At 44.8% G+C, this 26,427-nt stretch overlaps 1 protein-coding gene across 4 annotated transcripts in view; it reads left to right on the top strand.

Annotated features, from left to right (window-relative positions):
* Positions 1 to 5,208: 5,208 nt before the first annotated feature.
* USP22 (ubiquitin specific peptidase 22) overlaps positions 5,209 to 26,427 on the top strand; it is a 98,455-nt gene continuing 77,236 nt past the window's right edge. For all 4 annotated transcript variants that reach the window (XR_014618871.1, XM_084295651.1, XM_084295653.1 and 1 more), the window contains exon 1: positions 5,209 to 5,408. Coding sequence is in view for 3 of the 4 variants with exons in the window: in XM_084295651.1 (XP_084151777.1) it covers positions 5,283 to 5,408 (126 nt within the window). In the remaining variant the exon portion in view is untranslated. The remainder of the gene's footprint in view (positions 5,409 to 26,427) is intronic.

Below are 26,427 nucleotides of genomic sequence, written 5' to 3' on the forward strand. Positions count from 1 at the left end.
TGATGAAAAGAGGCTTGAGCTAGGAAAAAGATCACTAACAATTTTAAGAGTTTTTTAAAGTGTTAAAAGTGTTCAGTTTAGGGCTTCACATTTTTTTCTCTGTGGGTTTTGGTAAGCAAAACTGTTCTGCAAGTTCTTTCCTGGTAGATTGTGAGAGAATTTGTCTTTTTTTACAGTGCCTGGAAAAATGCAGGAGAGGCACTGAGGAACCTTCATGTATTTTGTGTTGGTTATTAGCATGGATGGTCCTTGTGCTTGTAGGAGCAAATGGACTCTTTGTGACGAGAACAAGATGCCATAACTGGATCTAGTATTTCAGCCATATGCACACATAGACTAACTTTTTTTTGTCTCTTACCAGAAGTCAAAATGGGGTTCTCATTTGGAGACCTGGGCCCAGGGGAAGCAAAAAGACCTCAGGATGAATGCCAAAGTCCTGCATCTTCCAGAGAATACCCAAGAAGTGTTCCTCTCCTTTTCCTGTTGAGGAGTACCTATGGAGGAGTCTCCTCTGATTGCTCTACCAGAAGCAGGATGACACTTAAGGAGTGCTACTTCATGGCAACCTATTCCTGAGTACCTTTCTCCATTCTGCCAAGCATATACAGAATTGAGAACTTTTCAAGCTATTCAGTCCCTGAGTTTCAAACCAGCAAGCAGTGCAGGCTCCTGCATGGCCCCCTTGAAATCTGTTTTTGGAGCCACGATCTTCAGTCTTACAGGCTAAATCCTGATAAAGCTTCACTTGCAATTCAAGTTTTTTGTGAGGAATCCTAGCGAGGAATCCTAGCTAAATCCTTTGGTATTGCTCATAAATCAGATTTAAGGAAAACATTCATGTTTACCTGAGAACTAAATTGGACATTTTTAGTACATGTTATGCGGAGAAGCATGTCCAAGTGATAAAGTAACAACTGATTGTTGACTATCCAGCAAAGTCAAGAAGTGCCACCTTGGGATGACGTGGATTGAGGATACACTTGCTGTGCTTTTCCATGTGGAGGAACTCTGCGTCTTCCCAGCTGAGCTATCATGTAATACAGATGACTCTCTGGAGGGAAGGTTTGCAGCACATTTGCAGTATGTTTTAGCTACAGTCAACATTTATATTCCATTGTCATTTGGGGGTAAGAACTAATTGGCATAATCATCAATGCTTTAAAATTAAAAATTCCTCCAAGAGACACAGGAGAGATTGAAACAGTTTCCAGCCCCCAGAGGCAAATCCTTTCCCAAGCTATCTGCTGCACCAAAAGGCTTTGTTCTAGAAACATTCCTAAGCTGTGCCCAAGAGTAAATAAAAATATAGCAAACTTACAAACGCTCGTGTGTGTGTGTGTAGCAAGCAGGCCTTGTTTTAACAATTACTACATGACAAAATGGTGTCACTATTTTCTGCTCCTGCTTTGTTTTGACTAATGTTCCGTGCTGCTATGCCACCTTTACTGTGTGGGCTGGCACAGTCAAGAAGTTTTTGTAGTGTCTGAAGGGCTTTTTCTTCATAGGAAAGATTCTGGTGTCTTCACGGGATGGAAAACAAAGGGCTTAATGACACTGAGCCTTCCACAGTTTGGTTCAAACTATACAAGTCAGGAGCTGGCCTCAAAAAAGCTCGAGAGCCATTCTTTTCTGCTGTATTTTAGAATGTCAGTGAATCATTTGGGGACCAAAGTAAAAATCCAAAGTGAACCTCGATCAGATTTCTGGTTCAAAAAGCCTTCGTCTCTTTGTGGAGAGTGAGATGCCAGAAAAACCTTGGTGAGCCTTTAAGTTTGAAAAGTAACAGCTGTACCCATGGAGGTGTCCCCTAAGGGCCAATCTTTAAATTTCCACATCTGTGCCTTTGGGATGTGACAGAGGCCTCAGCTCCCATTGACAGCAGCTTAAGGATAGGTGTCACACCTGTGAGTTTGTTATTTCTCAGAGAATGCTCCCCAAATCCTCAGCAGCTCTCCAAGTGATGTGCCAGGAAACTTTGGGAAGCAGGAATGGTTAAATGTTGTAATTGTTCCTGAGCTGGGCAGACAGAAAAATTAGTATTTTTCTAAAGGAAAAATTGAGAGGGGAACAAATACAGGTTCTCTCTGATAAAAAGGAAACAACCATGTTTTATAAATGCACAATTCTTGTTATTTCTGAATAAGACAAATGCCGCTGCACCTTACATTGGGTAAACACGATGACTCTGCAAGAAAGAAAGAGCGGCACAAAAATCTCCGTGAAAATTTTGGAATCTGCAGGGCACTGAACATATGCATTGTCTTTTTGGTATCCCATTTCTTCAGAGAGATGGACTTAAATTTCATAGACAGAAATTCTCCCTTTTATCTTTATCTCCAGTTTTGATGTGGTAGCCATGGAGAAAAGCTCAAGATTAGTAACAGTAGGTTGTTGCAGAATAAGAATAACTCTCTGCTTGGATTTTGTCTGTAGTAATACTGGGGTTTGTGTTTAATTGGAAGATACTAAGATTCATTAGAATAAATACTAGATGCTATTAGGACATTAATAACCTATCCCGTTCATTCCTATACAACTTGCTGGTTATCTTTAAATTCCCTCTGTTCTGAGGGATGTTTAAGTGGCTTTCACAGGATATGGGGTGGGTCTCTGTGCCTGTAGCTTTTGAAACAGTGGCTAGTTGTGATGGTCAATGTGTTCATATTCTTGCCCTGCTACAGACATGAGAGCACCCAGACCCTTGGAATTTGACTCAAGTTGGAGAATAATGAATGAAATGGGCCACACTGAAGGTGAGATGCCTCTAGCTCCACAAGAAGCCAATTTCAAAAATAACTCCTTTAACTCCTTAGGAGTCCTGTTATGGCTCAATAGTCTCTCTCACGTGTTAGGATGAGCAGGGGGTGTCAGAGGATGCTGCAGTCACAGGGAAATGTCTCTGAGGGTGCGAGGTTAGTACATGGGAGGTGTATGCAGCTCCCGTTCTTGTTACCTTTTCCAGAAGAGGTACAGGTTGCACACGTGCTGTGATGGCTTAATAGGTGTAATGATTATCTAGGGTCAAGAGAGGATGTAGCCTAACTCCAGATTTCACAGGTAATCTTCTGAAACATTGAGTGCAATTAGCAACCTCTATCAGCATGTGTACAAAGCGGGATAAGCAGATCCTTTCCTGTTGAACACAAAGGTCTCTTGGCATCCCGTTTTTCCCCTCTGGGGCAATCCTCAGTACAGTGTGGAGCTGTAATCCCCAAACTGCATGGAAGAGGGATTTCAGAGTGAGGCTGAGGAGCTGTACAAGCCAGGTACGTTACAGGAGGTGATTAAATAGCACAGAGCTGTGCTGCGGTGTGGCGTGGCCTGGTGCTGCCGCTTCACCATCAGAGGGAATAAACCCAGGTCTTGCCTTAGCCATACATCCCCTAGCTCCTTTGCCACTAAACCTTATAGTTACGCACAAATCACAAACATGTTTCATGCTAGCAGATACTTTGCTTTCTTTTAGAAACGGCAGCACCTCTAAGGCAAACAGATAGCTGTAGCTGTCTATTGATTTCTGGAAGTTCAGCAACAGGTCAGGAGACCGGACAGGCCTTTACTCCCATCTGCCTGGTGGCCTTCAAGGCGATAGCTCCTGAGGAGGGACATAAGTGAAAAAAGGATTGATAAAATAACATGGTAGAACTTAAACATCGCCGTCCTTACCACACAGCCCTCCCAGGGCTTGTGAGAGCCTAGTGTCCCCCAAAGCACAGCCTCCTGTGTCTCCTCACAAATCAGGGGAAAACTCCCCTTTTTTTGCCCGATTTCCCACCCTTATGCCTCATTCCCCATCCTTTTGCCTCAGTTCCCACCCTTTTGCCTCATTCTCCATCCTTTTGCCTCAATCCCAACCCTTTTGCCTCATTTCCCACCCGTTTGCCTCACTCTGCCACCACCTAACCGCAGCCCGTGGAGCCCCCACACTCGGAACTCTGCGCAGATTCCCTACAGACCCAAAACTCAATAAATTTTCACCATTTTCCCCTTTCCCCGTGCAGTCACTGACAGGAAGAAATGACATGACACCCTTTTTGGTTACACAGAGCTTTTATTTCTTCCACTAGAACAGGGAAGGGGGGGCACGGGCGGGCCTGAGGGCGATGCGGGGCCGTGCCCGGCACCTCACCGCCGGTTGGGGCCGGGTACCCCGGGGGGGAGCCGGGCGCTGCCCGCCCCGCGGCCCCGCTCCCCTCTGGCAGCCCCGAGGCCGAGCCCGGCGGATGTGACAGCGCCGCTGCCCCCACAGCGCAGGCTGCCGCTGCCGCTGCCGAGCGGCACCGCCCCCGCCGCGCCTCTCCGCCAATCGGCTCGCGGCTCGCTGTGCGATTGACGGGTGATATAACCAATCCGAAGGCAGCGTTCTAAACGGAGTTGCTGCCTCTTCTTTCCGTTGGCTGCGTGGCCTGTCAGTCAGACGAGCTCTCCCCGCCCCTATCCGGCAGGGGGAAACGCTAGGTAGGGAGGAGGGGGGAGACGGAAACGAACCAATGAGGCGAGCCTCAACGGCGGAGTGACAGGCGGGCGGACCAATAGCATCGCTCCTCCCCCTTCCACCTCCCACCCTCCCTCCCTCCCTCCCGTGCGGCGGGGCCGATCACCCCCCCCTTTCCCCGTTGGTCTATCCCACCGCGGGCCTGGCGGGCTGGGTTGACTTAGCGGCTCGGACCAGCGCACCCGGCGGGCGGAGGGGGGGGAGAGGAAAGAAGGAAGGAAGGAAGCAAAGCGGGGAGGGGGGGGGGCGGCGATTTAAAGAGACAGGCCCCGTGCGGGCGGGCGGGCGGCTGCAGGGGAGCGGCGGTGGCGGCGGGCGGGGCCTCGCCCCCCCCCCCCCCCCCCCTTTCCCCTTTTTTTTTTTTTTTTTATTTTTTTTTTTATAATTCTTATTCCCCTCCCGGCGGCCTCTATGAGGTAGAGGGCCGCCTGAGGGGAGCCCCCATCTTTGTGTGTGTGGTGTGAGGCAGCGCCGCCGCCGCCGCCTCGCTTTTGTTCGGGGGCCGGGGCTTCTATGTGGGGGCGGCGGGCGGCAGGAGGCGGCGGGAGGGGCCCGAGCCCCTGAGGAGGGCGGGGGAAGAAGGAGGGGGGAAAGGGGGGGGGTGGGGGGGGGGGGGCTACACGCGTGCCCGGCGCTGCGGAGGAGGAGGAGGAGGAGGAAGGAGGAGGAAGAGGAGGAGGAGGAGGAGGAAGGAGGAGGAGGGTGAAGGGGCCGGCTCGCTGCCCCCCGGCCCGGCCCGGCCCGGCCCGGCCCGTTCGTCGGGCGGATTGATGTGGGGGGGTCTGACATGAGTCCGCCGGCGGCCGGGTGCTGCCATGTGACCGGCTTCAAGGTGGAGAACTGGAAGCAGAACCTGCGGGCCATCTACCAGTGCTTCGTCTGGAGCGGCTCGGCCGAGACCAGGAAGCGAAAGGTACCCATGGGGGAGGGGGGGGGGGGCGGCTCACACCCCCCCCCCCCCACCTCCCCATTAACCCTACACCTTCCCCTCCCTCCTTCAGGGGGCTTGGGGGGGGGACCACGGAGCTCCCGAGCCCCCCTCTTGCCTCCCCATGAGGCCGGGGGAGGGGGCAGCGGGGTTGTATCGAGGGGCCACGACCCCCTCCCCTCACCCCTCGGGGGTCTCCCTCCCTCGTTGCCCCTTTCTCTTGTTGCCCCCTTCCCTTCCTCGCCCCCCCCCTCCAAGCCGTGCTGGGGCCGTTCCGCAGCGCCGCCGCCTCCCGGAGGTGCGGGAGGCACCGGAGGCTTCCCGGAACCCGGCGGCGGGGGAGGGGAAGGGAAGGGAAGGGAGGGGAAGGGCCAACAGGGGAGGGGAAGGGAAGGGAGGGGAGCCCCGGGGCCATGGGCACGGCCGGCCCGCGGCCCGGCTTTGTGGGGCCTCGGTGTGTGCTTCTAGGGGGGGGGTGGGGGGGAAGCCTCGAGGCACAATGGCCGTGGGGTGGGTGGTTTTTGGGGGGGGGGGTTGGTTTATTTCCTTTTAAAATGTTTTATCCTTTTTCAAAATCCAGCGCTGCTCCTTGGGGTGAATCCCTAGGGAAAGGGGATTCTTGCTGCAGCGGGGTTTGGGGGAAGGAGCCCGCTGTGTAGGGTATGAAAAGGGAGAGGGGAGTTTGTGCTTGGGGCGTGTGGGTGCTCAGGGCAGGCACCAGGAGGGAAAAATCCTCCTGAATTGAGGGGATTCCGGGGTTTTTCCCACGTATCGTTGAAAATTCAGCTCCTGGCCGAATGCACGTTGCTGGAGGATGCCCCTTAACTGTTCACCTCGCTGCTGTTTTCCCGAGAATCAACTAGTTTTTACTTGGAAGTGACTTTGCAGATTTCTATCGGTGATGGTGTTCGTGGCCCAGAAGGGGAGCGCAGCAGCCACGCGTAGGAAAAGTTGGGGTTTGGGACAGCCCAGGTCCTGCTGGTGGTGAAGCAAGCCATGAAAAACTTTCTGCTCCTGGTTGGTGCTCGTTATTCCTAACAGAAGCGGTGATGGTGTCAGTGATGGTCTTCAGGGGTGAGGCAGTTCACAGCTCTCCTGTGTTCAGTTTGTGTTCTCAGGACAATCCAGTTGTCCCTTTTTTACTTTAAGGGGAAAAAATTGGATCACAGGAGAAAGGTTTTAAGTATAGTCATTCAGTTGGTAACCCCGCAAAACATCACCAAAGTTGTTTTCAACCTATGTAATCCATTGCAAACTAAGGTCATGAAGTATAGTGGTATACGTCTGGCTCTATTTAACCTTCAGTATGTCAAAATAAAAATGGTGATATGCTGTGGGGTGCTAACAGCTTAAATAGAGGAAAAATACACGTGTTTTGGAATAAAAAAATCTAGGTGAGGAAAGAAGATGTCTCAGGTGCATTTAATCAGTGAAATTAACACTTCAACTTTCTTATTTTAGTATGGAGCATCCTTTGTAGCCTGCATATCATTGGTATGCTGCAACAGTTTTTCTTTTTTTTCTTATGAAATCTAACAGTAGTGATGCGCTCATTATTGGTTAAAAATCAGCTGGCAATAAATAATTTCCTACTGTAATCGGCCTGTTCTCAATTCGTCTTTACTTCTTTGTACGGTCAGGCTCATAAAGCAGAACAAGATTGTTTCAAAATTATCATCTCACGGAAAACATCAGTTTTCCAAGTATATGATAAAAATGCATGTGTATTTTTTTTTTAAAGCAGGTTACCACTCACCCTGAAAATAGTTGGATTCTTGCATTCAGCCAGCCTGAAACGTGTGGGAGTAAGTGATCACAGACAGAGAGAGACTTTGGCTAGATGAATTTGGGGTTCAGTTCCCAGTCTGCATTCATAAAGACTGAAGAAAGTGCTTAAGCAGTAACGGTACTTAACTCTCCTGTATGTGGACATGAGACCTCCTGTAGATTTTTTTCTTTACCAAAATCTTCCTCCATATGTGTGCCCTGCAGCTTTAAATGTAAAATTTCATAAATAGCATCTTCTGTTTTGAGGAATATTTGCAATCTAATAACTAGAAAATCCACTCCCCTTTATATGGGGTTATAAATGTACACAGACATACATTCTTTATATATAATATATAGGGCGTGTGTGTGTGTACATTTTAGGGGCACGTCCCTGACTTCTTGAGAGTACCAGTGTGTTGGCGAGAATCCCTGTTCCTAATGCTAATCAAAATGAAGAAGTCAAATAAAGGTTTGGTGGGAGGTGATTGTCGTTTCTGTTGCAAAGCCAGGGACAATCACATCGGTCAGGTACCGCAGGAAACATTCAAAACAGCTAGGTGATCATTAATAGGAAACGTTGATTAATTTAACTGTGATTCAAATGAACCTAGGTATAAAAAAATGTTTTGGCTGTTGGTGCTAGGTAGCCAGATGTTAAATTGTTAGGTTTCTGGAATGCTAATGTACCACCTATCCCTCCTAAGGCTGTCTTAAAAATCGAGATAGCAATAGAAACTGCAGGGGGCAGAAAGTGTCCATTCCTCCCGCTTTACTTAGGCTGCTTACTGCATTATGATTTGGAAGACCATTTTAACACTGCTTGCTGTTTGCTATTCATTTTTAATACGTACCTTTCCTGCGAATAGCCTTTTATTGGCTTTAGCTCTCAGTTCAGCACGCTTTACATCCAGGGTTTTAAATAAAATAGCTGTAGAGCATTGTTTGTAGCTGGAAAGCTATCTCCTGAATGTAGATTTGATTTCTCAATCGGAAGCGAGAGGTAAATACGAGTATACCTGTGAAGATGCTGGAATGCTGGTGAAGGGTTTCAGGACTGTATTTGCTTCTGAAGCATTGCTTACGTGGGATTTCAGCTCTCAGGCTGGTGCATCGTTGTGTCTGCATCAAGGAGCTAAGCTGTCGCTTGCCTCCCTGCATCTTGGCCAAAGTAGTAAGTGCAGCAGTCGTGCTACGTGCTGTTAGTAGGAAGAGGCTTTGCCGTGGTGTAGATGTGCTGCTGATGGTAAAGCAGAAGTGAAGACAAAACCCGAGCCTCAGATTGTTTGAGGAGTGGAACAGGAGAAGAGGTAGAGGAAGAAATCAGAAGACTCGGTCTTGAAATTGTAATAATGGTGACAAAAAGTTGGAAGTAGCTTTCAGCACTGAAGGTGTATGTCAAGTGGCACAAAATCAGTGTTGACTGTCTTGACTTTGGGACTTTGACCAGTAAGCCTTGATTTTTAATTTGTGGTAGTATCTGTTTAATGAATAAGAGCTTTGCCATCAACTTCTATAGGTCATGGGCTTTACCTTGGGTATTTTGATGTAGAAAATACCTCCCAGTAACACTGTATAGGAGGTCCCTAAATTTGACAGCATTGCTCCCTGCTCAGGAATTATGGAAGAGGCAGAGGATGCTAAAAAGACTTACTGCCAGCCCCTCACGTCAGCTTCTCTGTCTTGTCTGTAGAGTCACACTTGAAAAGCTTTGCTTATTCCTTTGCAGTTACAGATGAGAAAATCTGTTTTGCAGTGCTGAACGGTTTCTGGTCCCCATCAGAGAACATTTAGACATGTAGATGCATCTTTGTGTCTGGGAGCTGGTAAGTAATGGCTTCAGCACTTGAACGGCAGCAGTTGGGCCTCCTGCCTTGGAGGCAAGCTGCCCTTCTGGTTCTGAATGGGTCTTACATCGCTGCTCTGAAAAGGTGCTTGATGTTGTGATGAAGTGATCTGCTAGTCATGAGCATGACCGTGGTACAGACAAGGTCCTGCCTGAAATCTCAGACTGTTTTGTGTTTCTGACAACAGACCAAAGCACAATTGCCTGTCCCAGGCTGTGCGCTCTCTTCGGTAGTGGGTGTGTTCTAGCGTATTTCTTCCTGTTGTTTTTCCATTATTCTTCCATCACATGGACGCTGCAAGCCAATGATGCTCTCAGAAACATCCTGCTTTATTGGTGGTGATCTTTCTGCAGGTATTTCTTCTGACTTTGAATCCTTTCTTCTAATAATTCACAGAGAATTAATTCATAGATACTTGAAACCAAAATGGCTTTGGTTCATTTCCTAACTTTCAGAGTAGGAAAAGTTTCATAATCTAGCAAGTAAATGCTGTGTCATATTTCCAGTAGCAGGTATTGTGGTTCAGTCTGTGTTGATGGGTTAAGTTCTTGCTGAAGTGACCTTCTCCTCGAATGCCTGTTGAGGCACGCTTGCTCTCTTGCTTTCTCCCTTGCAGCCTTGCCTCACGTACCTGTCCAGGAACAGGGAAGTGTTGCTGAGGCAATTTGCTTTTTATCATAACAGATGGGCAAAGAACCTTACCAGGCTGTGCTGCCTTCTCAGACGTGGTATTTTTATTTCTTAAATTAATAAGGAAATCTTAGCTTGTTTTTCTTTAACATTTTTAGCATATGCACCAAACTTCTGGATTACAAATCCCGTGGAGAATTTGAAAGAGGATTCCAGGATTCGAGAAGCATGTCTCTCTTTCAGCTGCACGCTCCGCTTTGGCTGCCTGTGTGAGCTATCTGATTCACTCAGGAAGGATGTTCTTGCCATGTGTTGTGGGGACCACCTTCTCCCTGAAGGCCCGTAAGAAGTGTCAAAATCAACTGCAAGCTTCATTATTCAGAAAGCCTCCGGTTTTGTAAACAAACAACCTTCCTTAGCCCTTAACCTGTAAGGAGTAAAAAGGTCCTTAAACGTGCTGAAGGTAATGTTCTCTTTCCTCTGGGTGTGAAGGCACAGCCTGTGGTGCAAGAGTGCCCAGGTGTTAGATTTTAGCTCTGCACACAGTAGAGCCTTGCAAAAAGTCCTTCCTCTTCTTGTTGCTCTGTGTCCTGTACCATGGATTTTAAAGAAGTGGTTGGTTTATTGGCCGAAGGTTAGGAATTAGCCTTGTGCCATGAACTCAGAGTAACGAGTACCAGTTCTGAAGCTGTGGGATCCGAACCATCAGGACTTAGCGGAACGCATGTGCCCACCCTCCCAGGTCAGCACTTACAGTCAGATGTCTGATCCAAAGGTTACACAGTTCCTTATCATTGAGGCTGATTCATGAGTAGTAAGTAGTTCTGTTCCTTTTTAATAGGGATGGAGAGACAAAAGGGCAAAGGAAACGCAGACTTCCCCCGACTTTCCTCTGAAGAAAGCTGCTTCTTTTTCTATATAGTCCGATCAGGAGTAAAGGTTTCCTAACAGCCAGGCTGTTTTCTGGGAGGCCGCTGTAGCATCTCTTTAATTTTGTCTGAAGTCAATGATCTTACTTGCTTAAAAAAAAATAATAAAAAACACACCCAAAATGTTGAAACCTTTAAAACCAGAATGACGGCTCATAGCGCGAAGGTGAGCAGAGCAGAATGGGTTTGCTTGATTTGTTGGACTATCTGCTGAGCTTTATTTTAAGCCATCAAAGCTTTAAACCCCAAACAAAGGCTAGCTGATATCCTCATTTTTGTTTCAGGCCTTAATCTGTAGCGCTAACATGAAACCAGGGCTGCAGATCAGTTCTAAACCTTCTACCCTTTTTCTTTCATTTGAGGATTTTCTGTCTTAGTGCTGCAGTAACAAATCAGCGGGTAAATGCTACAGACTGGTGGTGCAAGTCACCTGCTTGCAACTTTGACTGCCTTTCTCCTGGCTTACTATTTCTTGAGTCTTTGAGGGGAAAAAAAAAAGCAAGTTTGTTTTCCTTTGGATGTGCTCTGCGGGTCCTGCTTTGTAACAATCGCTGTCGCAAATGTTTGTGCGAATCTTTGTGGTGGCTGGTCTGTTTTAAACCAGAAAAGGATTATTTCAGTTCAAATGTTTGTGCTTCTCACAAAACGTAGCACCCATGGTTTTTTCTTGGTTTTGCATGGTTGACTTCTTGCCGCCTGTTTATTTCCTGGTAGATGCGGAGATGTGGTGCTCTTAACAGCCAGATGAAATTGAAGGCATGGCTGATAACAACTTGTATTTTTTTTTTTTTTTTTTAATTCTTGTATTCTCATGGTTCTCCAAGTACTTCTGATGGATCTGTAGCATATGGCAGCATCGAAGGTGAGATGCATGCACCCTCCTGCTTATATCCGTCAGTGGCATCACAGCAAAGGCAATCTGAAGGTGACCTGTGTGCGTTCTGCTGGATTCACTAGAAATGTACTGTAAAAAAAAGTCATCTTTGGTAGAGCCTCTCTGGGCTTGGACAGCGCGGGCTGCCTAGAGCAGCTGTCTCCAGGCTCTTGTTAACCTGTGGGCAGTGAAGCTAAGTGAGTGAAATGCTACGATAGCATTACAGTGTATTTTGTTAGCCTGGCCCGTGTTGTCAGCAAGCAGTGCTGGAGTGCGTGGAGAGCCAGATGTTATCCGAGAGGGCTGAGTTGGGAACCTTCCCTGGGCAGAAGTGGTTCTGGAAGCTGATGGATGTATTTGGACCGGGTGAAAGCTCTGTCTTGGTAGTGGTGTTCTTTTGCATATCGATCTGGCAGTCCTTTATGTACACCCTGCTTAATTCAAGATAAGAACTTCGCTGCATTAGCTCGTAGTACAATCAAGGCTGTAACGAGTTAGTCATTGCAAAGTTAACCTCTGTTCTCTTCAAAACACGTTTCCAAATAGTGGTACCAGGTGAATGCAACTCGCAGAGCAACTTCGGAGTGACGCCTGGTTTACTTCAGTGCCAGGACAGTCTCTGCTGCGTCGCTATCTCCTATTTAAGAAAAAGACTTGTTTTATCTACTCAAGACCTATTTGATGATCGGTAGAGTGAACTGTTACCAGACACCAACTGACTCCGGGTAACCTGAGATTCACTTTATCAGTAGGTGACTGATTAGCAAACAGCCTGTCTCCTCACATTCTTTTGTGCACGAAATAAAGCAAATATTCAGACTTCTTTCAGTTCTTTACTTACGTAGAGTTTTAGTCAAGGTTTTTTGAAAGCCTGTCAGCTATGTGTAACACTACTTAAAAATTCTTGATTTTTTTTTTCTGAGTATCTGCTGATTTTTCCAAGTTGGTAAAGATTTTTTTTTTGTTGTTTCCTTCTTCCTCTCCTGTGCTTAATGAAGCTCGAAATTAACATGACTCTTCTTGTCTGCCTTGTGCATGGCTGGTGATGTCAGCCTATCCCTGGGAAATACTCCTCTGAAGGTCTACAGTGTACTAAATCTGTCACTGAATTAAAAAATTGTGTATTTGGCAAGGTGAAACACAAAAAAAAAAGAGTGGGCATGGTAACAAAAGTTGTTTTCAACACACTTAACAAATGCAGTATCTCTTTTAGCTTAAACACTGGGGCCAGGGCAAATTCTGGTGTACTGTAACAAATTCTGACAACACAAAACATGCCAAATATTTTAAACATCCTCGTATTCTTCATGGCAGTGAGAAGCAGCTGGCTAAATGTGACATTGCCTTAATAGTAAGTGCAGAAGAGAACCTGCGTTTCGCCGCGCTCCCAGCCCCGTTCTTCCTGCAGCGTGGCGCTTGGTTTCCGTGCCCAGTTGAGCTCTTCTGCTTGTACATGTAGGCTGTAGGAATCTGTGCTTATTCCATGAGTTGTATTTCAGTAGACTTAACTAGTAGAGGTGGTTAATCTACGTTTCAGTTTATTAGAATATTTTGTCTTTTTCATTATTGCTGTCGCCTGGAGTTCTGTGCTGCAGTGCATGCCCCGGTGCATTAAACTAGTTGTTTTCATCCATGTGTATGCAAATCCACAGGTTGGAAAGCAATATGTAGAACTGTAAAAAGTGAAAATTACAAAATTAGTAATAAGAAATATTTCTTTTGCTTAAACACACAAAAGACCTGGTAGTACTTGGTTGCAGCTAAGTGGATAACGGAGTATAAAGCGCTCGGTTCCATTTGTGGTGATTGCCTTGCCTTTCACTCAGGAGTTCATGCATCTAAGGAGGCTTTTTGTTGGGATTTGGCATCAGATTTTTTTTTTTTTTTAATATAATGTCAGGGCTTTTATATGTATGTTTTGTTTCTGTTTGTAAAGGGCTTTTGTTTTCCATAAAATACAAACTTGGGTTGTCTTAGTGCAGTGTGTTGGCACAGAGAGCGAAAACGGCATCTATATAACCTTTATTATTGCACTTCCTCGCCCTCTTCCCAATAATTTCTGCAATAAAAATAGAGATGATTCCTCCCATCCCCGTTGTGTCTTTGAACCACTTAATGTTACTTGACAGAGTTACAGTTTGGGCTCCTGTCCTGTGCATTCAGACTTGTTATTGCACGCAAGTGAGATTTTAAAGGATGTTCTTCAGAATATGCTTGGCAAATAAAAGTAAGATTTATCTCACACCAGATGTATGACAGCTTTATAAGCTAAGACAGCTGAGATAGCTGACTCATTCCGATACCTCCTTTCTGGTAGGTGAGGTTTTGTGACCCTGTGCCCTCTGGTGACAAATGCAGAATTTGTCTTAGGGTTATGTGTTTTTCTTTGCCTCGCTGGGCTTGGTTATCTCCATAATACTGCCCTGTTATGTTCTTAAACTGGCTTGCTCTCCTGCTGGGCAGAAAATTACTGGGGTGAAGTTCTCATGTAGATTGTTTTCTGTACATTGCTGACCTTAGTCGTGCTCACTTAACAGGCATTTTTCCCCCCCCCAGGTTAATTGTCGGGTATTTTTCATTGTTAACACTGTTAATTCTTGGGGCATTCCTGACTCCAGTGTTTGTGTTATGGTAGTGGGATGATCTTAACAGTGATTTGGAGAGCAGAATAGAAAAGGGAATGAAAATAGTTTCAGCAGTTATTGTGAGTTGCGTGTAAAGAGGAACAAGGTTTTGTTTTGTTATATGAGGTCATTCCATAAGGAAATTGGTCTTAGTCTTCGTCCAGCGTAATTTTATACTACCCTTAATGATTTGTTTCATTGCCAGGTAATTCTGCTTCTTGCGACTTTTCTTGATGTTTAATTTTAGTGTTGCCCCCAGTAAATTCACTTTCTTTTCTTTATCTCCTTAGAATTTTCTGCATTGATTCAGTTGCCAAGATCGATTCAGACTTGCACGTGCAGAGGAGTCGCTCTCAATCACTTGTTTGCTAATTGAAGGGGCCTGAGTCACAAAGTGGAGTGGTACCAAAATTCATAATTCTATGGAGTAGCAGTGTACGTTTGTGAAATAGTGCCAGGTTTAGAAATAAAAATACACCTGGAGCCTTAGCGAGCTTGCTTTACGATGCTAAGTAAATCTTTTGTCCATCCGTGTGGCTAAGTATTTGGCAAAAAGGAAACTTAAGGGAAGGGAACATGTGTCTGAGCTCACAGGGACGTGTCATGGTTGGTATGCGAGCTTTTCAGGCCCTTTATGAAAGGTTTCAGGCAGTAGGAGGTGGGGTCTTTGCCTCTCGTAAAGAGCTGCATACTGCAGAAGTCTGACTGCAGAGGAAGAAGCAATCAGCGAAGAACTCGTTTTGCACTAACCTGAAGAACAACCGTGTTAGAGCAATTTGTTGTAAAGCCAGGCAGTTCTGGAAGTGCCTTGTCCCTGCAGGTTGCAGCTGTTGTGCAAACAAATTGTTTTAAGCAGTGGTAAAAAGAACACAGGAAGATGACATCAAGCAGGAAAACACAAGGTAGGGAATCTGACAGACGTTAAAAGCTCGAGTTAAAATGTAAAAGCGAGCAATATCTGGGTCTTTGTGAGACACAAACATGTGAATTGGCACACGTTTTGGGGCAGAAAGATCCCTTCAGATACAGTAGGGATGTAGCAGGGCAGCATTTGACTTACTGGAGGAACAAGAGACGTGAAGAGACGTGCTCTGGGCAGCGTGTTCTTGCTGTCACGCCATTCACTACATCATATTGGTGTGGTTGTGCTGTGAACCAGAAAGAGGAACAGATAAGGATGAAAAAAACCTTTTTTTTTTTCTTTTTTTTTCTCTCAATACCATTTCATCTGGGTTGGCTGTATGCTGCGTGTCAGCGTGGGGCTGAACGAGCAGCTGTACAGCTGGTAGCTGGCGGGGAGCAACGCCTGGGTGATGGGAGAGGACCTGAGTGCTAATGCTTGGAGGATGCTCAAGGCACTTCGAGTCGCAATTGCTGCAGCGTGCGACTGCAGCCTTTCTCCCGACTTTGCCGCTGACAGATCCTGTTTGAACGTTCCCCACGTACTCCTTGTCTCTTCTGTAAAGCGTGGCTCGTCCCTAACTCCAGCTGAAAGGTGCCGTGATGGTACCTGCTATCGCTGGTGCGGCGTGCTTTCACGGGGGTGCTGCCGTGTGCTGAGCCCGGTGTCTGACACGTGTCTCGTGTTCTGCAGTCATGGGAACTTACCCCTCTATGCAAATAACGCGCTCCTACTCCGGTTTCCTTGTGAAAAATAAATGAACCGGAGAGTGTAGAATGCCTGTAATTTGTGATCAGCTATTACAGAAAATCCACTTTTCACATTGCATTTAATTTAATGAAATGAATAGTGTTTTTCTGAGTAATCAAGTTATGAGCACTTGTTTCCCTATTAACAGGCCTGTCTCTAAGTTAAGATTTCTGTCTCTTATTATCAAACTCTGTTAAGATGTTTCAACTTTTTTTTTTTTAATTTTTAATTTTATTGTTATTATTTTTGTTTAGAGCATCTGGTCACGGGGCGTGTGGCTAGCTCATACTGCATATAGTTGAGGATGATGGGATAATGGGATTGTAAATTAGCTATTTATGGTACTGGTTTTCCTCTGGCCTACTCCCTTGTGTAGTCTAGAGCAGCCCGAAGGCTGTTCTAAACTGTGCCAGCTGGCTGTAGCCCTGAGGGACTGGGATGCCAGATGGAGACAGCAGGAGAATAGCAGCACTCCAGTAAAACCCCAGCGCACCCATCCTGGGGTGGAGGAGAGGTGCTGGTGCCCTGCAGCCCCACCAAGACATCCTTGGGCAAAGGCTCATGCTGGTCTCATCCCTCTGGTACCGGAGCAGCCATCAAGGGACTGGATGAGCATCTGTGGACCTGCTGGTGAGGAGATGCACAGTGTGGCATGCAACTCCTGAGATGGTTTGAATGTGTTAGTGCCTCCTTGTTCTCAGTTCTGGGTTTCCTTCTTGTATCTGCAGAACGGTGTATTCCATAGGTTGTACAGATAATCAAATCAAAAATGTCACAATATTGAGCAACTACAATATTACCTGATGTGTTACCTTGTTTTTTTTTTTTGCCCCACTATTGAAAAATGCTGGTATCTATAAAATAGCCAGAAAAGCAGCTTGTAAATAAACACTGATGGGTTTTCTTTTTTCAAAAATACCCTTCATGTTACTGCATGAGAGTGCCTACTTTAAGCGTGCTCAAAATGGAAGGTTTCAGAAGTCTTAATCACATCATGAGCTGGCTTTTTAGCTTCTACTGAAATAAATTTCATAGAAAACCAGTGAAATGTGTGGTGGATGCTACGGCACTAGGTAGGCCTGCAGGTCCACCTCCCCCCTGCACCCCTCTTAATCCTTGAGCTCAGAGACAGTGGTCTTCCTGCAGCAGCTTAGCCTCCTACACAGATGTTCTTTGCAAAAAAACCACCCATTTGAAGATTTCCATCTTGTGGAGGTGAGCATAGGAAACAGGTGAAACACCTTGAAGAATCCTATCAACTGCTGACTGCTCAAACGGTAGATGTTTTCTAGCGGAGCTCAGAGCTTCAAACTACCTGATGTTTCATCATACTCTTGCCCCAGAAAGCATTACTCTTGTTGCCCCATTAATACAGATAACGCTTCTAATCCAGCTGCCTGAAATAGCTGTCAAGCCTGGATTTTACTTCGTGGCATTTGCCACACAGACAGTTGATGTAGCTCAAAGTACTGAACTATTGCTTGGAGAGAAAAAAAAAAAAAAAAAGAAAAATCTGACAAAAATAAGATTATACTCAAGTGTCTGATTGAAATAAAACTAATAAACACCACTTTACATATAGAAGGCCTTTCAGTTCCCTAGAAATGCATAATTCCTTGAGAATAACAAACAAAGAAAGCTGCTGGCCTCCAGACCCTTATGGGTGCCAGCAGGACTAGACGAGGAAGGATGGATGTGCCCTTCATCTTCCGTGCTCCCATGGTTATCCATGCAGGAGGAGAGCTACAAGCAGAACGGACCCCAGAAAGCAGTGACTCACATCGTCTCCCTGAATAGTCATTGTCTCCCTAAATAGCATCTCTTGCTCTATGGCCCAATCTTTTTGTAATCCTCTGGGACTTTTTTGAAATTTGGGATTTGGCATTTTGTCTTTGGTGGAAATAGCGAGTGACTTAAAGCCGTGTCTATCAGAAGTTAGCTTGAAATAATGAAGTACTGGGAAGGAAGGAAGGTAAGAAATAAGGTAAAAGCAGCCCTGGAGGAACTGAGGACAGAGCTTTCAACACTAGCACGCCACACAGAAGTGGAGGTGGTAAAGTAAGGTTTCTGTTAAAAAAGCCCGCCACCAATTCTAATTTTTTTTTTCTTTGAGCAATCCATTTTCATTGAGCAATTCCATGGGTGCAGGAAGCGAGATGTGGATTGATGCTGTGATGTACCTGGTGCTGCACTACAGGGCGGTAGAGTGGAAATGGTGGTGCTGTGCCCCAGAACGCTGAAATCTGGTCTGTGGACACTTCACGTGCAGCCATGCCCCTCTGGATGAAGTTTGGTCTTCCCAACCAATACAGCTTTAATTTCATCATTTGAAGCTGCTATCAAGAAGCTCTAGATGCCCTCTCCTCATTTCTTTCCAAAGTAGATCTTTCCAAACTGACTTCAGTTACAGAACCTGCTGCAGCTCACTTTACTTCTCTTTGCTAGGCATTTTCACCAACTTTTTGCGTGTAGAGATGAGATGCTTCAAATCTCCGGGCATTGGAACTCCCTAGCAAGACGTGGAATTAATTACGACCACTTGCTCACAAAATCCTCAGTACATACTGTAACTTAATTCTCTCTCATGTTGTCATGTTTGAGAGTTTAGAGGTATGCTGTACGTACGTATAGGTGTGTGTTTCAGCTAAGGTTTTTCAAGGAAACCATAAACATTTCCCTTCTGGCATGCAGAATCCTACTTTCCACGTAAAATCATACTGATTGTGATGCCCATTAGACTGTTCACGTAACTTGAAGCATACTTTTAAGCATACTTTTATATCTAGCTAGTCCTAATTGTGAGTTAGGTGTTTTGGTTTTGTTTTTCTAACAGATTAAATACTCTTGTCTTGGTTTTCTTCGTTGCTGAATGCCATACCCTCACTTACTCATACGCTTCAGGTCATCCTGCTTAGCCTTTGGGGCTTAAATATTTCTTTCAAGTTAAGATCTTGGCTGCAGAATGCTTAATCTGTGAAATCGATTCTATCAGCATTAATATTTTACATTTCTGGCTCATGAAGCAAAATAAAGCTGCACTCTCTGTGTGGCTGATGGTTGGTGGAATCTCATAACTGCCTCTAGAGAAAAAAATCTAGCAAACCAGATCAAAGACTAGAAGTCATGCTCTATAGTCCTGCCGATTTTGCAAAGCAAAAGGAGGTGTAAATATGATGAGCCTTCAAGCAGGAAGGAGTTCCCACCATGTTTTCTTCAGCGTTGTGGCTTTCCTCACTTCTCCCTGTGTTTTTATTTTTATTTTAATGTTAAACTTGTGTTGAGGTTTCTCCTCTCAGTGGTCAGTTAGCCGGAGGAGCGGGATGGCAGGAGTCCCGAGTGCAGCTGGTTTGGATGTAATATCTCCGACCTTCCCGTGAGGCCAGAGGTGGCTTGAAGCCGCACGTAACCTGCAGGTAATGGCATGCAGCACTTCAGAACACAACAAATTTGACAAATGCTGAAATACAGCGTGAGTAATGGCCTCGGTGAGTGTTTCTCTCTGCAGTTTGCAGCTCGCTTTTGGGGCAGCTTCCCTCGTGTCAGGTTGGTTTGACTGGATGCTCGGTGGTTTTGCTCTAACCAGAAACCTGTCGGGCTCTTCCGTGGTAGTTTCCCTTCTGTAACCGGTCCTCAGAGCGTGGCCTCCTTCACGGGCAGCCTTGTTTTCTAGCGCTGCATCCCCTCCCACCCCAAATACCTTGAGTTTCACTTGGTGTTCCTGCCCCTTGGGCTGCCTGCTGCCTTTTTCCATGGGAATGGTTTGCTTCCAGTTCAGGGACGTGCCTGCCTTCCTGCGCCATGCAGCCCTCACCGGGAGCCCACCCTTTCAGGTCTGGTGCTGGAGCGCTGCTCCTGGCGCTATCTGAGCAGACTGCTCCCCGTGCCAAGGTTGGAAGTGTTAATCTTGCTGCAGACCGGGGTGATAATTCATTGCTGTCACAGCAACACATGCTTGAAGTTGCCTCTTGCCAGATTCGTTGGCTATATGCTGCACCAGAGAAAATTATTTCAAGAGTCTTATTGCATAGCCAGATGCTGTAGGACTCGTGCAATCCACCTCCCTTCCCCCTTTTTATGACTTCAGGGAGGAAAACAGCTCTGCAGTGAGGCACGTTCCTGCCGAGCGCGGGTGAAGAGGTAGAGGAACTTGTGCTCACGGCTACGTTTTCTGGTTTTGCTTTGAGGGAAGTCCTGTTTTGTGCTCAGCCTAGAAAGGACAGAAGGAGTTTAAGGTAGTGGGAGTAGAGTTTAAAAAGAAATGAACTAAGCCAGCAAGGGTGCTCTGTTCATGCTCTCTGCAATAGCTAAGTGTTGTCAAAGTTTTGTGTTTTCGTTAAAAATGTGCTAATGACTAGATGGGCTTGACAAACTTTTCCTACCATCTGTGTCTTTACATTATTTCAAAAGAAAGAAAAATTGTGTGAAGTCTTGCACGGGAGTGACCAGCACACCTAGGTGCTCTGTTTGATTTCGTTAGAGCCATTTAGCTCGGTTGTTAGGTTGTTCTAATAGGACCTCACCTGGAATTTTTATTCTATGTAATTGGGCTCTGTAAGTGCCCAAGGATACATATCTTGCTTCTGGTATTTATGGCTATAATTTACTGACTCTTTGTTATTATTTGGGCTAATTGGAAGGTGATGCTGCAAGCCGGATCACAAAGCAGAGGCCACCAGTGTTGCTTGGTCTTATCTCTGTCCCTTACAAGTCTTCTACGAGCCTCTGTATCGGTGGCTGTTTTGTCTCTGGGATATTGCAGACCTCTGAAGAGGGAAATGGGGAGCTTTTTGTTACAGGATCTAAGGTCACCCAGGCAAGTTACTTAATGCACAGCTTCTGAAAGAACAGCATTCAGTGCACAGTGGTGTTTGATTACCAGGGAAGAGAGATGTGCAGGTTGTTTAGTAGGACAGAAACTTGCAGATGCTCTTCCCAGCATAAATGTCATAATGCCTCGTGGCTAAGTGTTGCATCACCGATAGCTATTGTCTTTTATTTCTCAGAGAAGTTGCTATGGAAGTTAAATTGTTCTGGATGCGCTCCCGTAGATCAATATCCAGGCGAAAATGTGGTGCAGGGAAGTTTGCCGTAGTGTCACGCATGTTATACGTGTTGTGCTACCTTCCCTCCTTTTCATTCTTTGTGTCTTAATTATTTGCACTGCCAGATTGTAAAGAATGCTGTCTTGAGAAGCACATCTGGGAAGGACTTCTTTGGGACCTGTGTAAACCACCTCTTTACTTGGCAAAGATAGCTTTTAAGCAACTTGAGATACTCTTGAGAAGGCCTGAGGCAGTACTCTCAAATTCTTTTTTTAATCCGGCTGTAAAGCATAAAGGCAATGTATTTGTCCACAAAACACTGCACATGTTTATAACCATAGAAACAGAGCAAGAGATCAGGACTCGAAATCTGTATGGATTCGCATTTAATACTTTTGCTCAAGTCTACGTGAGATTACTGGCGATTTGCAATTGTAATAGTTTGCGTGAGAATCCCCTGGTCATGCTTCAAGCTCTGAACTGTTTTTTTTTTTTTTCAAGCGAGGTATGCCAGAGCAATTCTATCTTTTGCAGAGGTAGAAGGTGTAGGAATTTGCTTTCACTCCCACGTTTTCCCATCCCAGTACAGTGGTTATTAGCCCTTCGTTTTTCTGTCTACAGGTGCTTTAAGAACCCAGACAACTTCATCCTGCTGCCCAGGTAGCCTGCCTAGTGCTCAGGAGCTGTGTCACTGCAGAGAACTCACCCCCGTCTCTGATATTCCTGGCCCCCACTGACATGTCTGAGTGAATGATAGATCGAGGTGGAACCTGTATGGCCACGTGTATTGTATATGATGAATTTATTGGTGGTACCATTTGCGTGAGTACGGGAACAGAGATTTGTTTAGAACAAACTGCAAGACGAGTTCTCTGTTCTTACCAAAATACAGATTGCTCTCTGGCTATTTTTGATGGCAAAGGCAGCTTCATTTTCTTTTTACCAATGCCAAGCGTGCATAAACTTTTGCTATTCTGTTAACTTTAGAGAGGGGTCTGGAGTTTTTAACGAGCTGTTAGTATGCCAGCTAATGCCCTAACCAGCAGGAAGCCTTGGTAAGTAATCTTCCTTTTGGAAACAAGGACAAGCTAGATCAACAGAAGGGCATAGTAAAACGTCTGCCTTATCTGCCAATGAACATTTGTTAGTATGGTGGGAGTAATAATTGTTTTTGAAAGCTGATAACGTTCTTCTAAGTGTGGGGAAGAACAAGGAAAGCTGATAATGATATATACCCTAGTTCCCCGACTCCCGGTGAGGCTGCAGTTTCAGATCCTCAGGTCCAAAGATTACCATCTCAGCAGCCGATCCTCCCCTCCCGAATTCAATTGCTCAGCTGGGAGACGAAGCATTAGGCTTATCTGTTTGCTGAACTGATTGATTTCAGACCTCAGTCATCTGCAGCTTTGGGGCAGGGCTTGCAGAGTCCTACCTTTTGATGACATTTCCCCGTTGGAATGCAATGTGGTAACTTTCTGAGATTGCATCAAATTAGTTCCATACTGAAGGGGAAGCTGTGGATACCGGCAGACCATCGTGTTGATTTGGGGAGAGAACTGAAACTCAGAAGAAAAGGCAGGACACACAGAACCCCTGCCATCAATCATTTGACTTGTTCAGTCATCTCCACAACCCAGTCTTCCGCTTATATTCCCTTTATATCAATTTCTTACACAGCAAAGGGTGTGTGCGTGTACGTGTGTACATTATATGTATGTACACATTCATTCCCAGTTTCAATATGCAAGGCAAATAAACTGAAAATAGCGAGAGATGGAAGCACCTACAGCCCCATATTCAATGTGGGAGGGTAGAAGTGTTGGAAGCAAAGCCTCTGTGTTGTGTGTGTGTGTCCTAACACGGACAATTTGGGAAGTCCCTGGTGTATGAAATAACTCAAGCTATTAGTTATTCAAACAAGCTGTTCAGGTGTAACGATGACTTTAGATCTTAAAGGTGAAATATGCTTTTGGCTCGATGCTGCCCAGAGTCTTTCTGTGTTAGAGCTGATCTGTCTGTCCCAGCAGCGCGGGTGGCAAAAGCTCTTCTCGCACAAGATTGCCAGCACGAGTCCTTGGAGCCGATGCTGTCAGCCAAGTTTCATTTCCCCAGAGTTTCATTTTCCCATGTAATTATGTCAGGCGAAATTACAGCGTAGACCGACCCTCCCTGTTTGTGTGCATGCACTTTTTCACACTGATGGTCCTTCCTGTTTTTTTCTTGGTTTAAATCCTTAGATTTTGTGTAATTACAGAGACTTTACACATTAAAAGTAACTGTTACCTTTACTGTTGGCATTTGTGTGTGCTGAAACTCAAATCCCCTTAACAAAAGCAAATTTTATCAGTCTGAAAAAGAAGAAGCTGTCACTTGAGTGCTGTGGTAGGACGTCAGATCTGTTGCCTCTACTGCTGCCTTCCTTGTTTTTAGAGGAAATCTTCGAGTAATGCATTTGCTGTTGGGAAGCCAGTTAGAAGTCACTTTCTCTATTGGAAAGCCAACTGAGTATTCTTTTACTTCCCTCAAAAGCACTGCTCATGGTATGTAATGTCTGTTTATCATTTCTTATGGGAAGTTATGGATGTGCTACTCCGTGTACTAATTTTCTACAGCTTTTTTAATTAGTCCGCTGATTTCGAAGTATCGATTTGTGCCAAGGTACACCAGGGTATATTTGAACAAAATGCAGAGCAATAAATTTGTAATTGTAATTCATGTCTGATGAATAAGCAAAGCATTAATTTTATTAGCTCTGCTGGCAGCCTCAGCGTTCGAGGAGCGTGGCTGGGCTGTTTTTAGGGCTGCGCTTCATGGAACTCCTTTGCACGGCTCTCATTTATCAGGCGGTGTCTGGCGTTGAACTGGTGTTTTCTAGGTAGATGTATATGTTGGTAATCAATTGCCTTTTTTTTTTTTTCATGTCCAGAAATGTATGGAGAGGCTTGCTTAGTAGTTACTTTAAGTAAAGCTTTCTCCTTTTTATGGTTAAGAGAATTTCATGGAGAAGAAAAACGTCACTTGGGTTGTTCCCGTTGGCCAACATGTGGTTGTAAGTTCTGGTGTGCTGAACAGTCGCTGCTCTGTGTTAGTGTTACTCATCCTGTGACTTCATCTGCATTGTTTTACTAAAAATGCAGATAATTATTGTAAATGGTTTTTAAAACCTGTTTCTCATTTCCGTAAGTCTCATAGAGGAATCCTAAAGAACTTTGTCTCATATCAAGAGAGACCAGAACTATGTGATGAGAAAAGATTTCAGTGATTAGAAGCTTGTAAGAACACATATTATTCCTTTTGGGGACGTTGCTGCTGGGTATAGATCAGGTGTTTCCTAATTTTTTTTTTTTTTTTTTGTCTAAATTCACATTTGTCGGGTTTAATGCGTCATTTCATTGCACAGAACATCATTGTCATGGATTTTTGCCTTCAGTTATTTCCTTTTTGTGCATCTGTATATTTTTGTTTGGCTATATATATTTATGGATGAACAACGGGGGGAAGGGTATATGTAAAAATAAACCAAAACTTAGTCCAACAACAGTAAGGTGGTAGGATAGTTGATGGTAATCTGCTTAACCTTGGGACGGAAAAGTGGAGCATGGTAATACGAGATACTTAACAATGTGTGGTATCCAGTATTGTACAGAATCCCTCTTTGTCTTTTAAGGATCAGGTTCACTAATTTAAAGATTAATTATAAAGGATTCAAGTCAGCTGTGTTTTGTCAGAGCAGCACAGCGAGGCCACATGCAGAACTTTTTTCCCCCTTTATCTGTCTTTGTTAATTTCTTTGGATGTACATGACTGTTCGTGTTCCTCTCTTCTTTGGTTTAAAGAGGAGCTCAGTAGTTTTTTTTAATTACGTATGATATTAATGGTTACGCTGAACTTTTTTCCCTTTTAAGAGAGTGCAAGCGAAAGAACTGCCCAAAACCTTCTGAATTGAAAAACAGCAATACACTGAAATAGTTGCTTTTCCTGACTTTTTTTTTTTTTGCAGTAGAAGCAGAATTTAGCTGCCCATGGAGAGAATCTTCTTTTGCTGTAGAGATGGCAAGATGAAACTGCCTCAAAGAAAGGTGAATAGAGATGGTAGTGCTTTGTAAACACGTACACCATTCTGCTGTTTGTTCCCCAAGAGTCCAGTTCAAGAACGATCACAGTAGTGGTTGCTTCTGAAAGATCATTGCTGCTTGGTAGGGTGCTGGTCTTCAGCCCCTTTTGGGAGAATGCCTCAGGAAGAGAAATACAGGAGGGCACACACTTGCCAGGCCTGTTCACATAATGTTTTAGTCAACTTTGCAAAATCTTCATTATTGTGTTGACTGTTAGAGGCAAAGTCTGACCTGTACACAAAATGTGAAAGGACCCACTTTTGCAGTGAATTTGTGACTAAGACAATGCAGGATTTGTTGTCATTCTCCAAAACCTTGTTTATACTGAAAGTGCAGTGTAATGGCTGGTGAGGATGGACTGTATTTTGAATATTTCTCAAACACAACAAATCTATATTTCAAGGTGTTGCAGCTGACCGTCTCGTAATGCTTGCAAATCCTTCATGGTAATAAGCCCTTCTCTGAAGAACTGCGGAGTGATTTCTTCTCTCCAAATGGACTTCTGATTATTTCAACCCATTATCTGCTCATCAAATGGTCTTAGATAACTGAAATTCACCTGTATAGGACTGTTTTTTATTCTTCCTCCTCTTTACCTATTTTCCATTGGAGTCCTTAGATACCAGATTTTTGCTTTCCAAATAAAATACTCAATCAAACAGTGATGTTCCTACAGCTTGCCTCATCTTTTCTGCTTTACATGAAAATGCATGCACACCCAAGTACCCTTAAACTCTTTTGATAAGATAAATGTAAATTGTACTTGAGAGTGTTTCTTTCTGAGAACAGCCTGGCTCTATTGTACAGATGTTCTTTTGGGAAATGGAATGCACTTCTCTTAATTATTAGCGCTGATGGACACGCTGCGAGCCCGGTATTTGCTGATGTCAGGTAGAATCGAAGATCTGGGTTCTTATGCTTGACAAATGTGACAGTAACTGTAGTCCTGGCTGTCTCAGCTGAATGAATCAATCTCACATGCACGAGTACTTATCGGCAATCAGCTATACTGCATAAGCAGACCATCTTCCTTCCCTTATTTTGAGCACAGTCTGCAGGCAGCGTTATTTCTAAAGCACTGCATGCCCCTGATTTGTTAGGCGCGGGAGCTCCGGCTCGCTCTTTGTAGCTGATGAACGTCTTGTAGCTTTTCTGCATTTCTCTCTTTCTAAAGGTCTCTCTGCTCTTGAGAAACTGATGCACTTCTGTCCAAACACATAACGATGACTACTGAATGTCTGTGGCATTAATATATGTAGACATAAATAGAGCAAGTCCTCTACAAAAAAAAAAAAAATGTATTTTCCCATCATATACCTATATTCCTGAATTTTGAATACCTGTATTCAGATACTATTTTTGGATAGAAAATTTGAAAGGACTTCCTGGAGCTCTGTATGTACTCAAGAGTACGTAAATGACCTTCTGAAACCGTCTCTACAGGAAACTGAGACTCACGTCTTTTTTCTTCTAAGTAGAACGATTACATTCATTGATACATATATCTATATAGAGATAAACACAG

This window comes from Netta rufina (genome assembly GCF_964035555.1).
Source record: "Netta rufina genome assembly, chromosome: 15".
In the NCBI taxonomy this organism is placed as follows: Eukaryota; Metazoa; Chordata; class Aves; order Anseriformes; family Anatidae; genus Netta; species Netta rufina.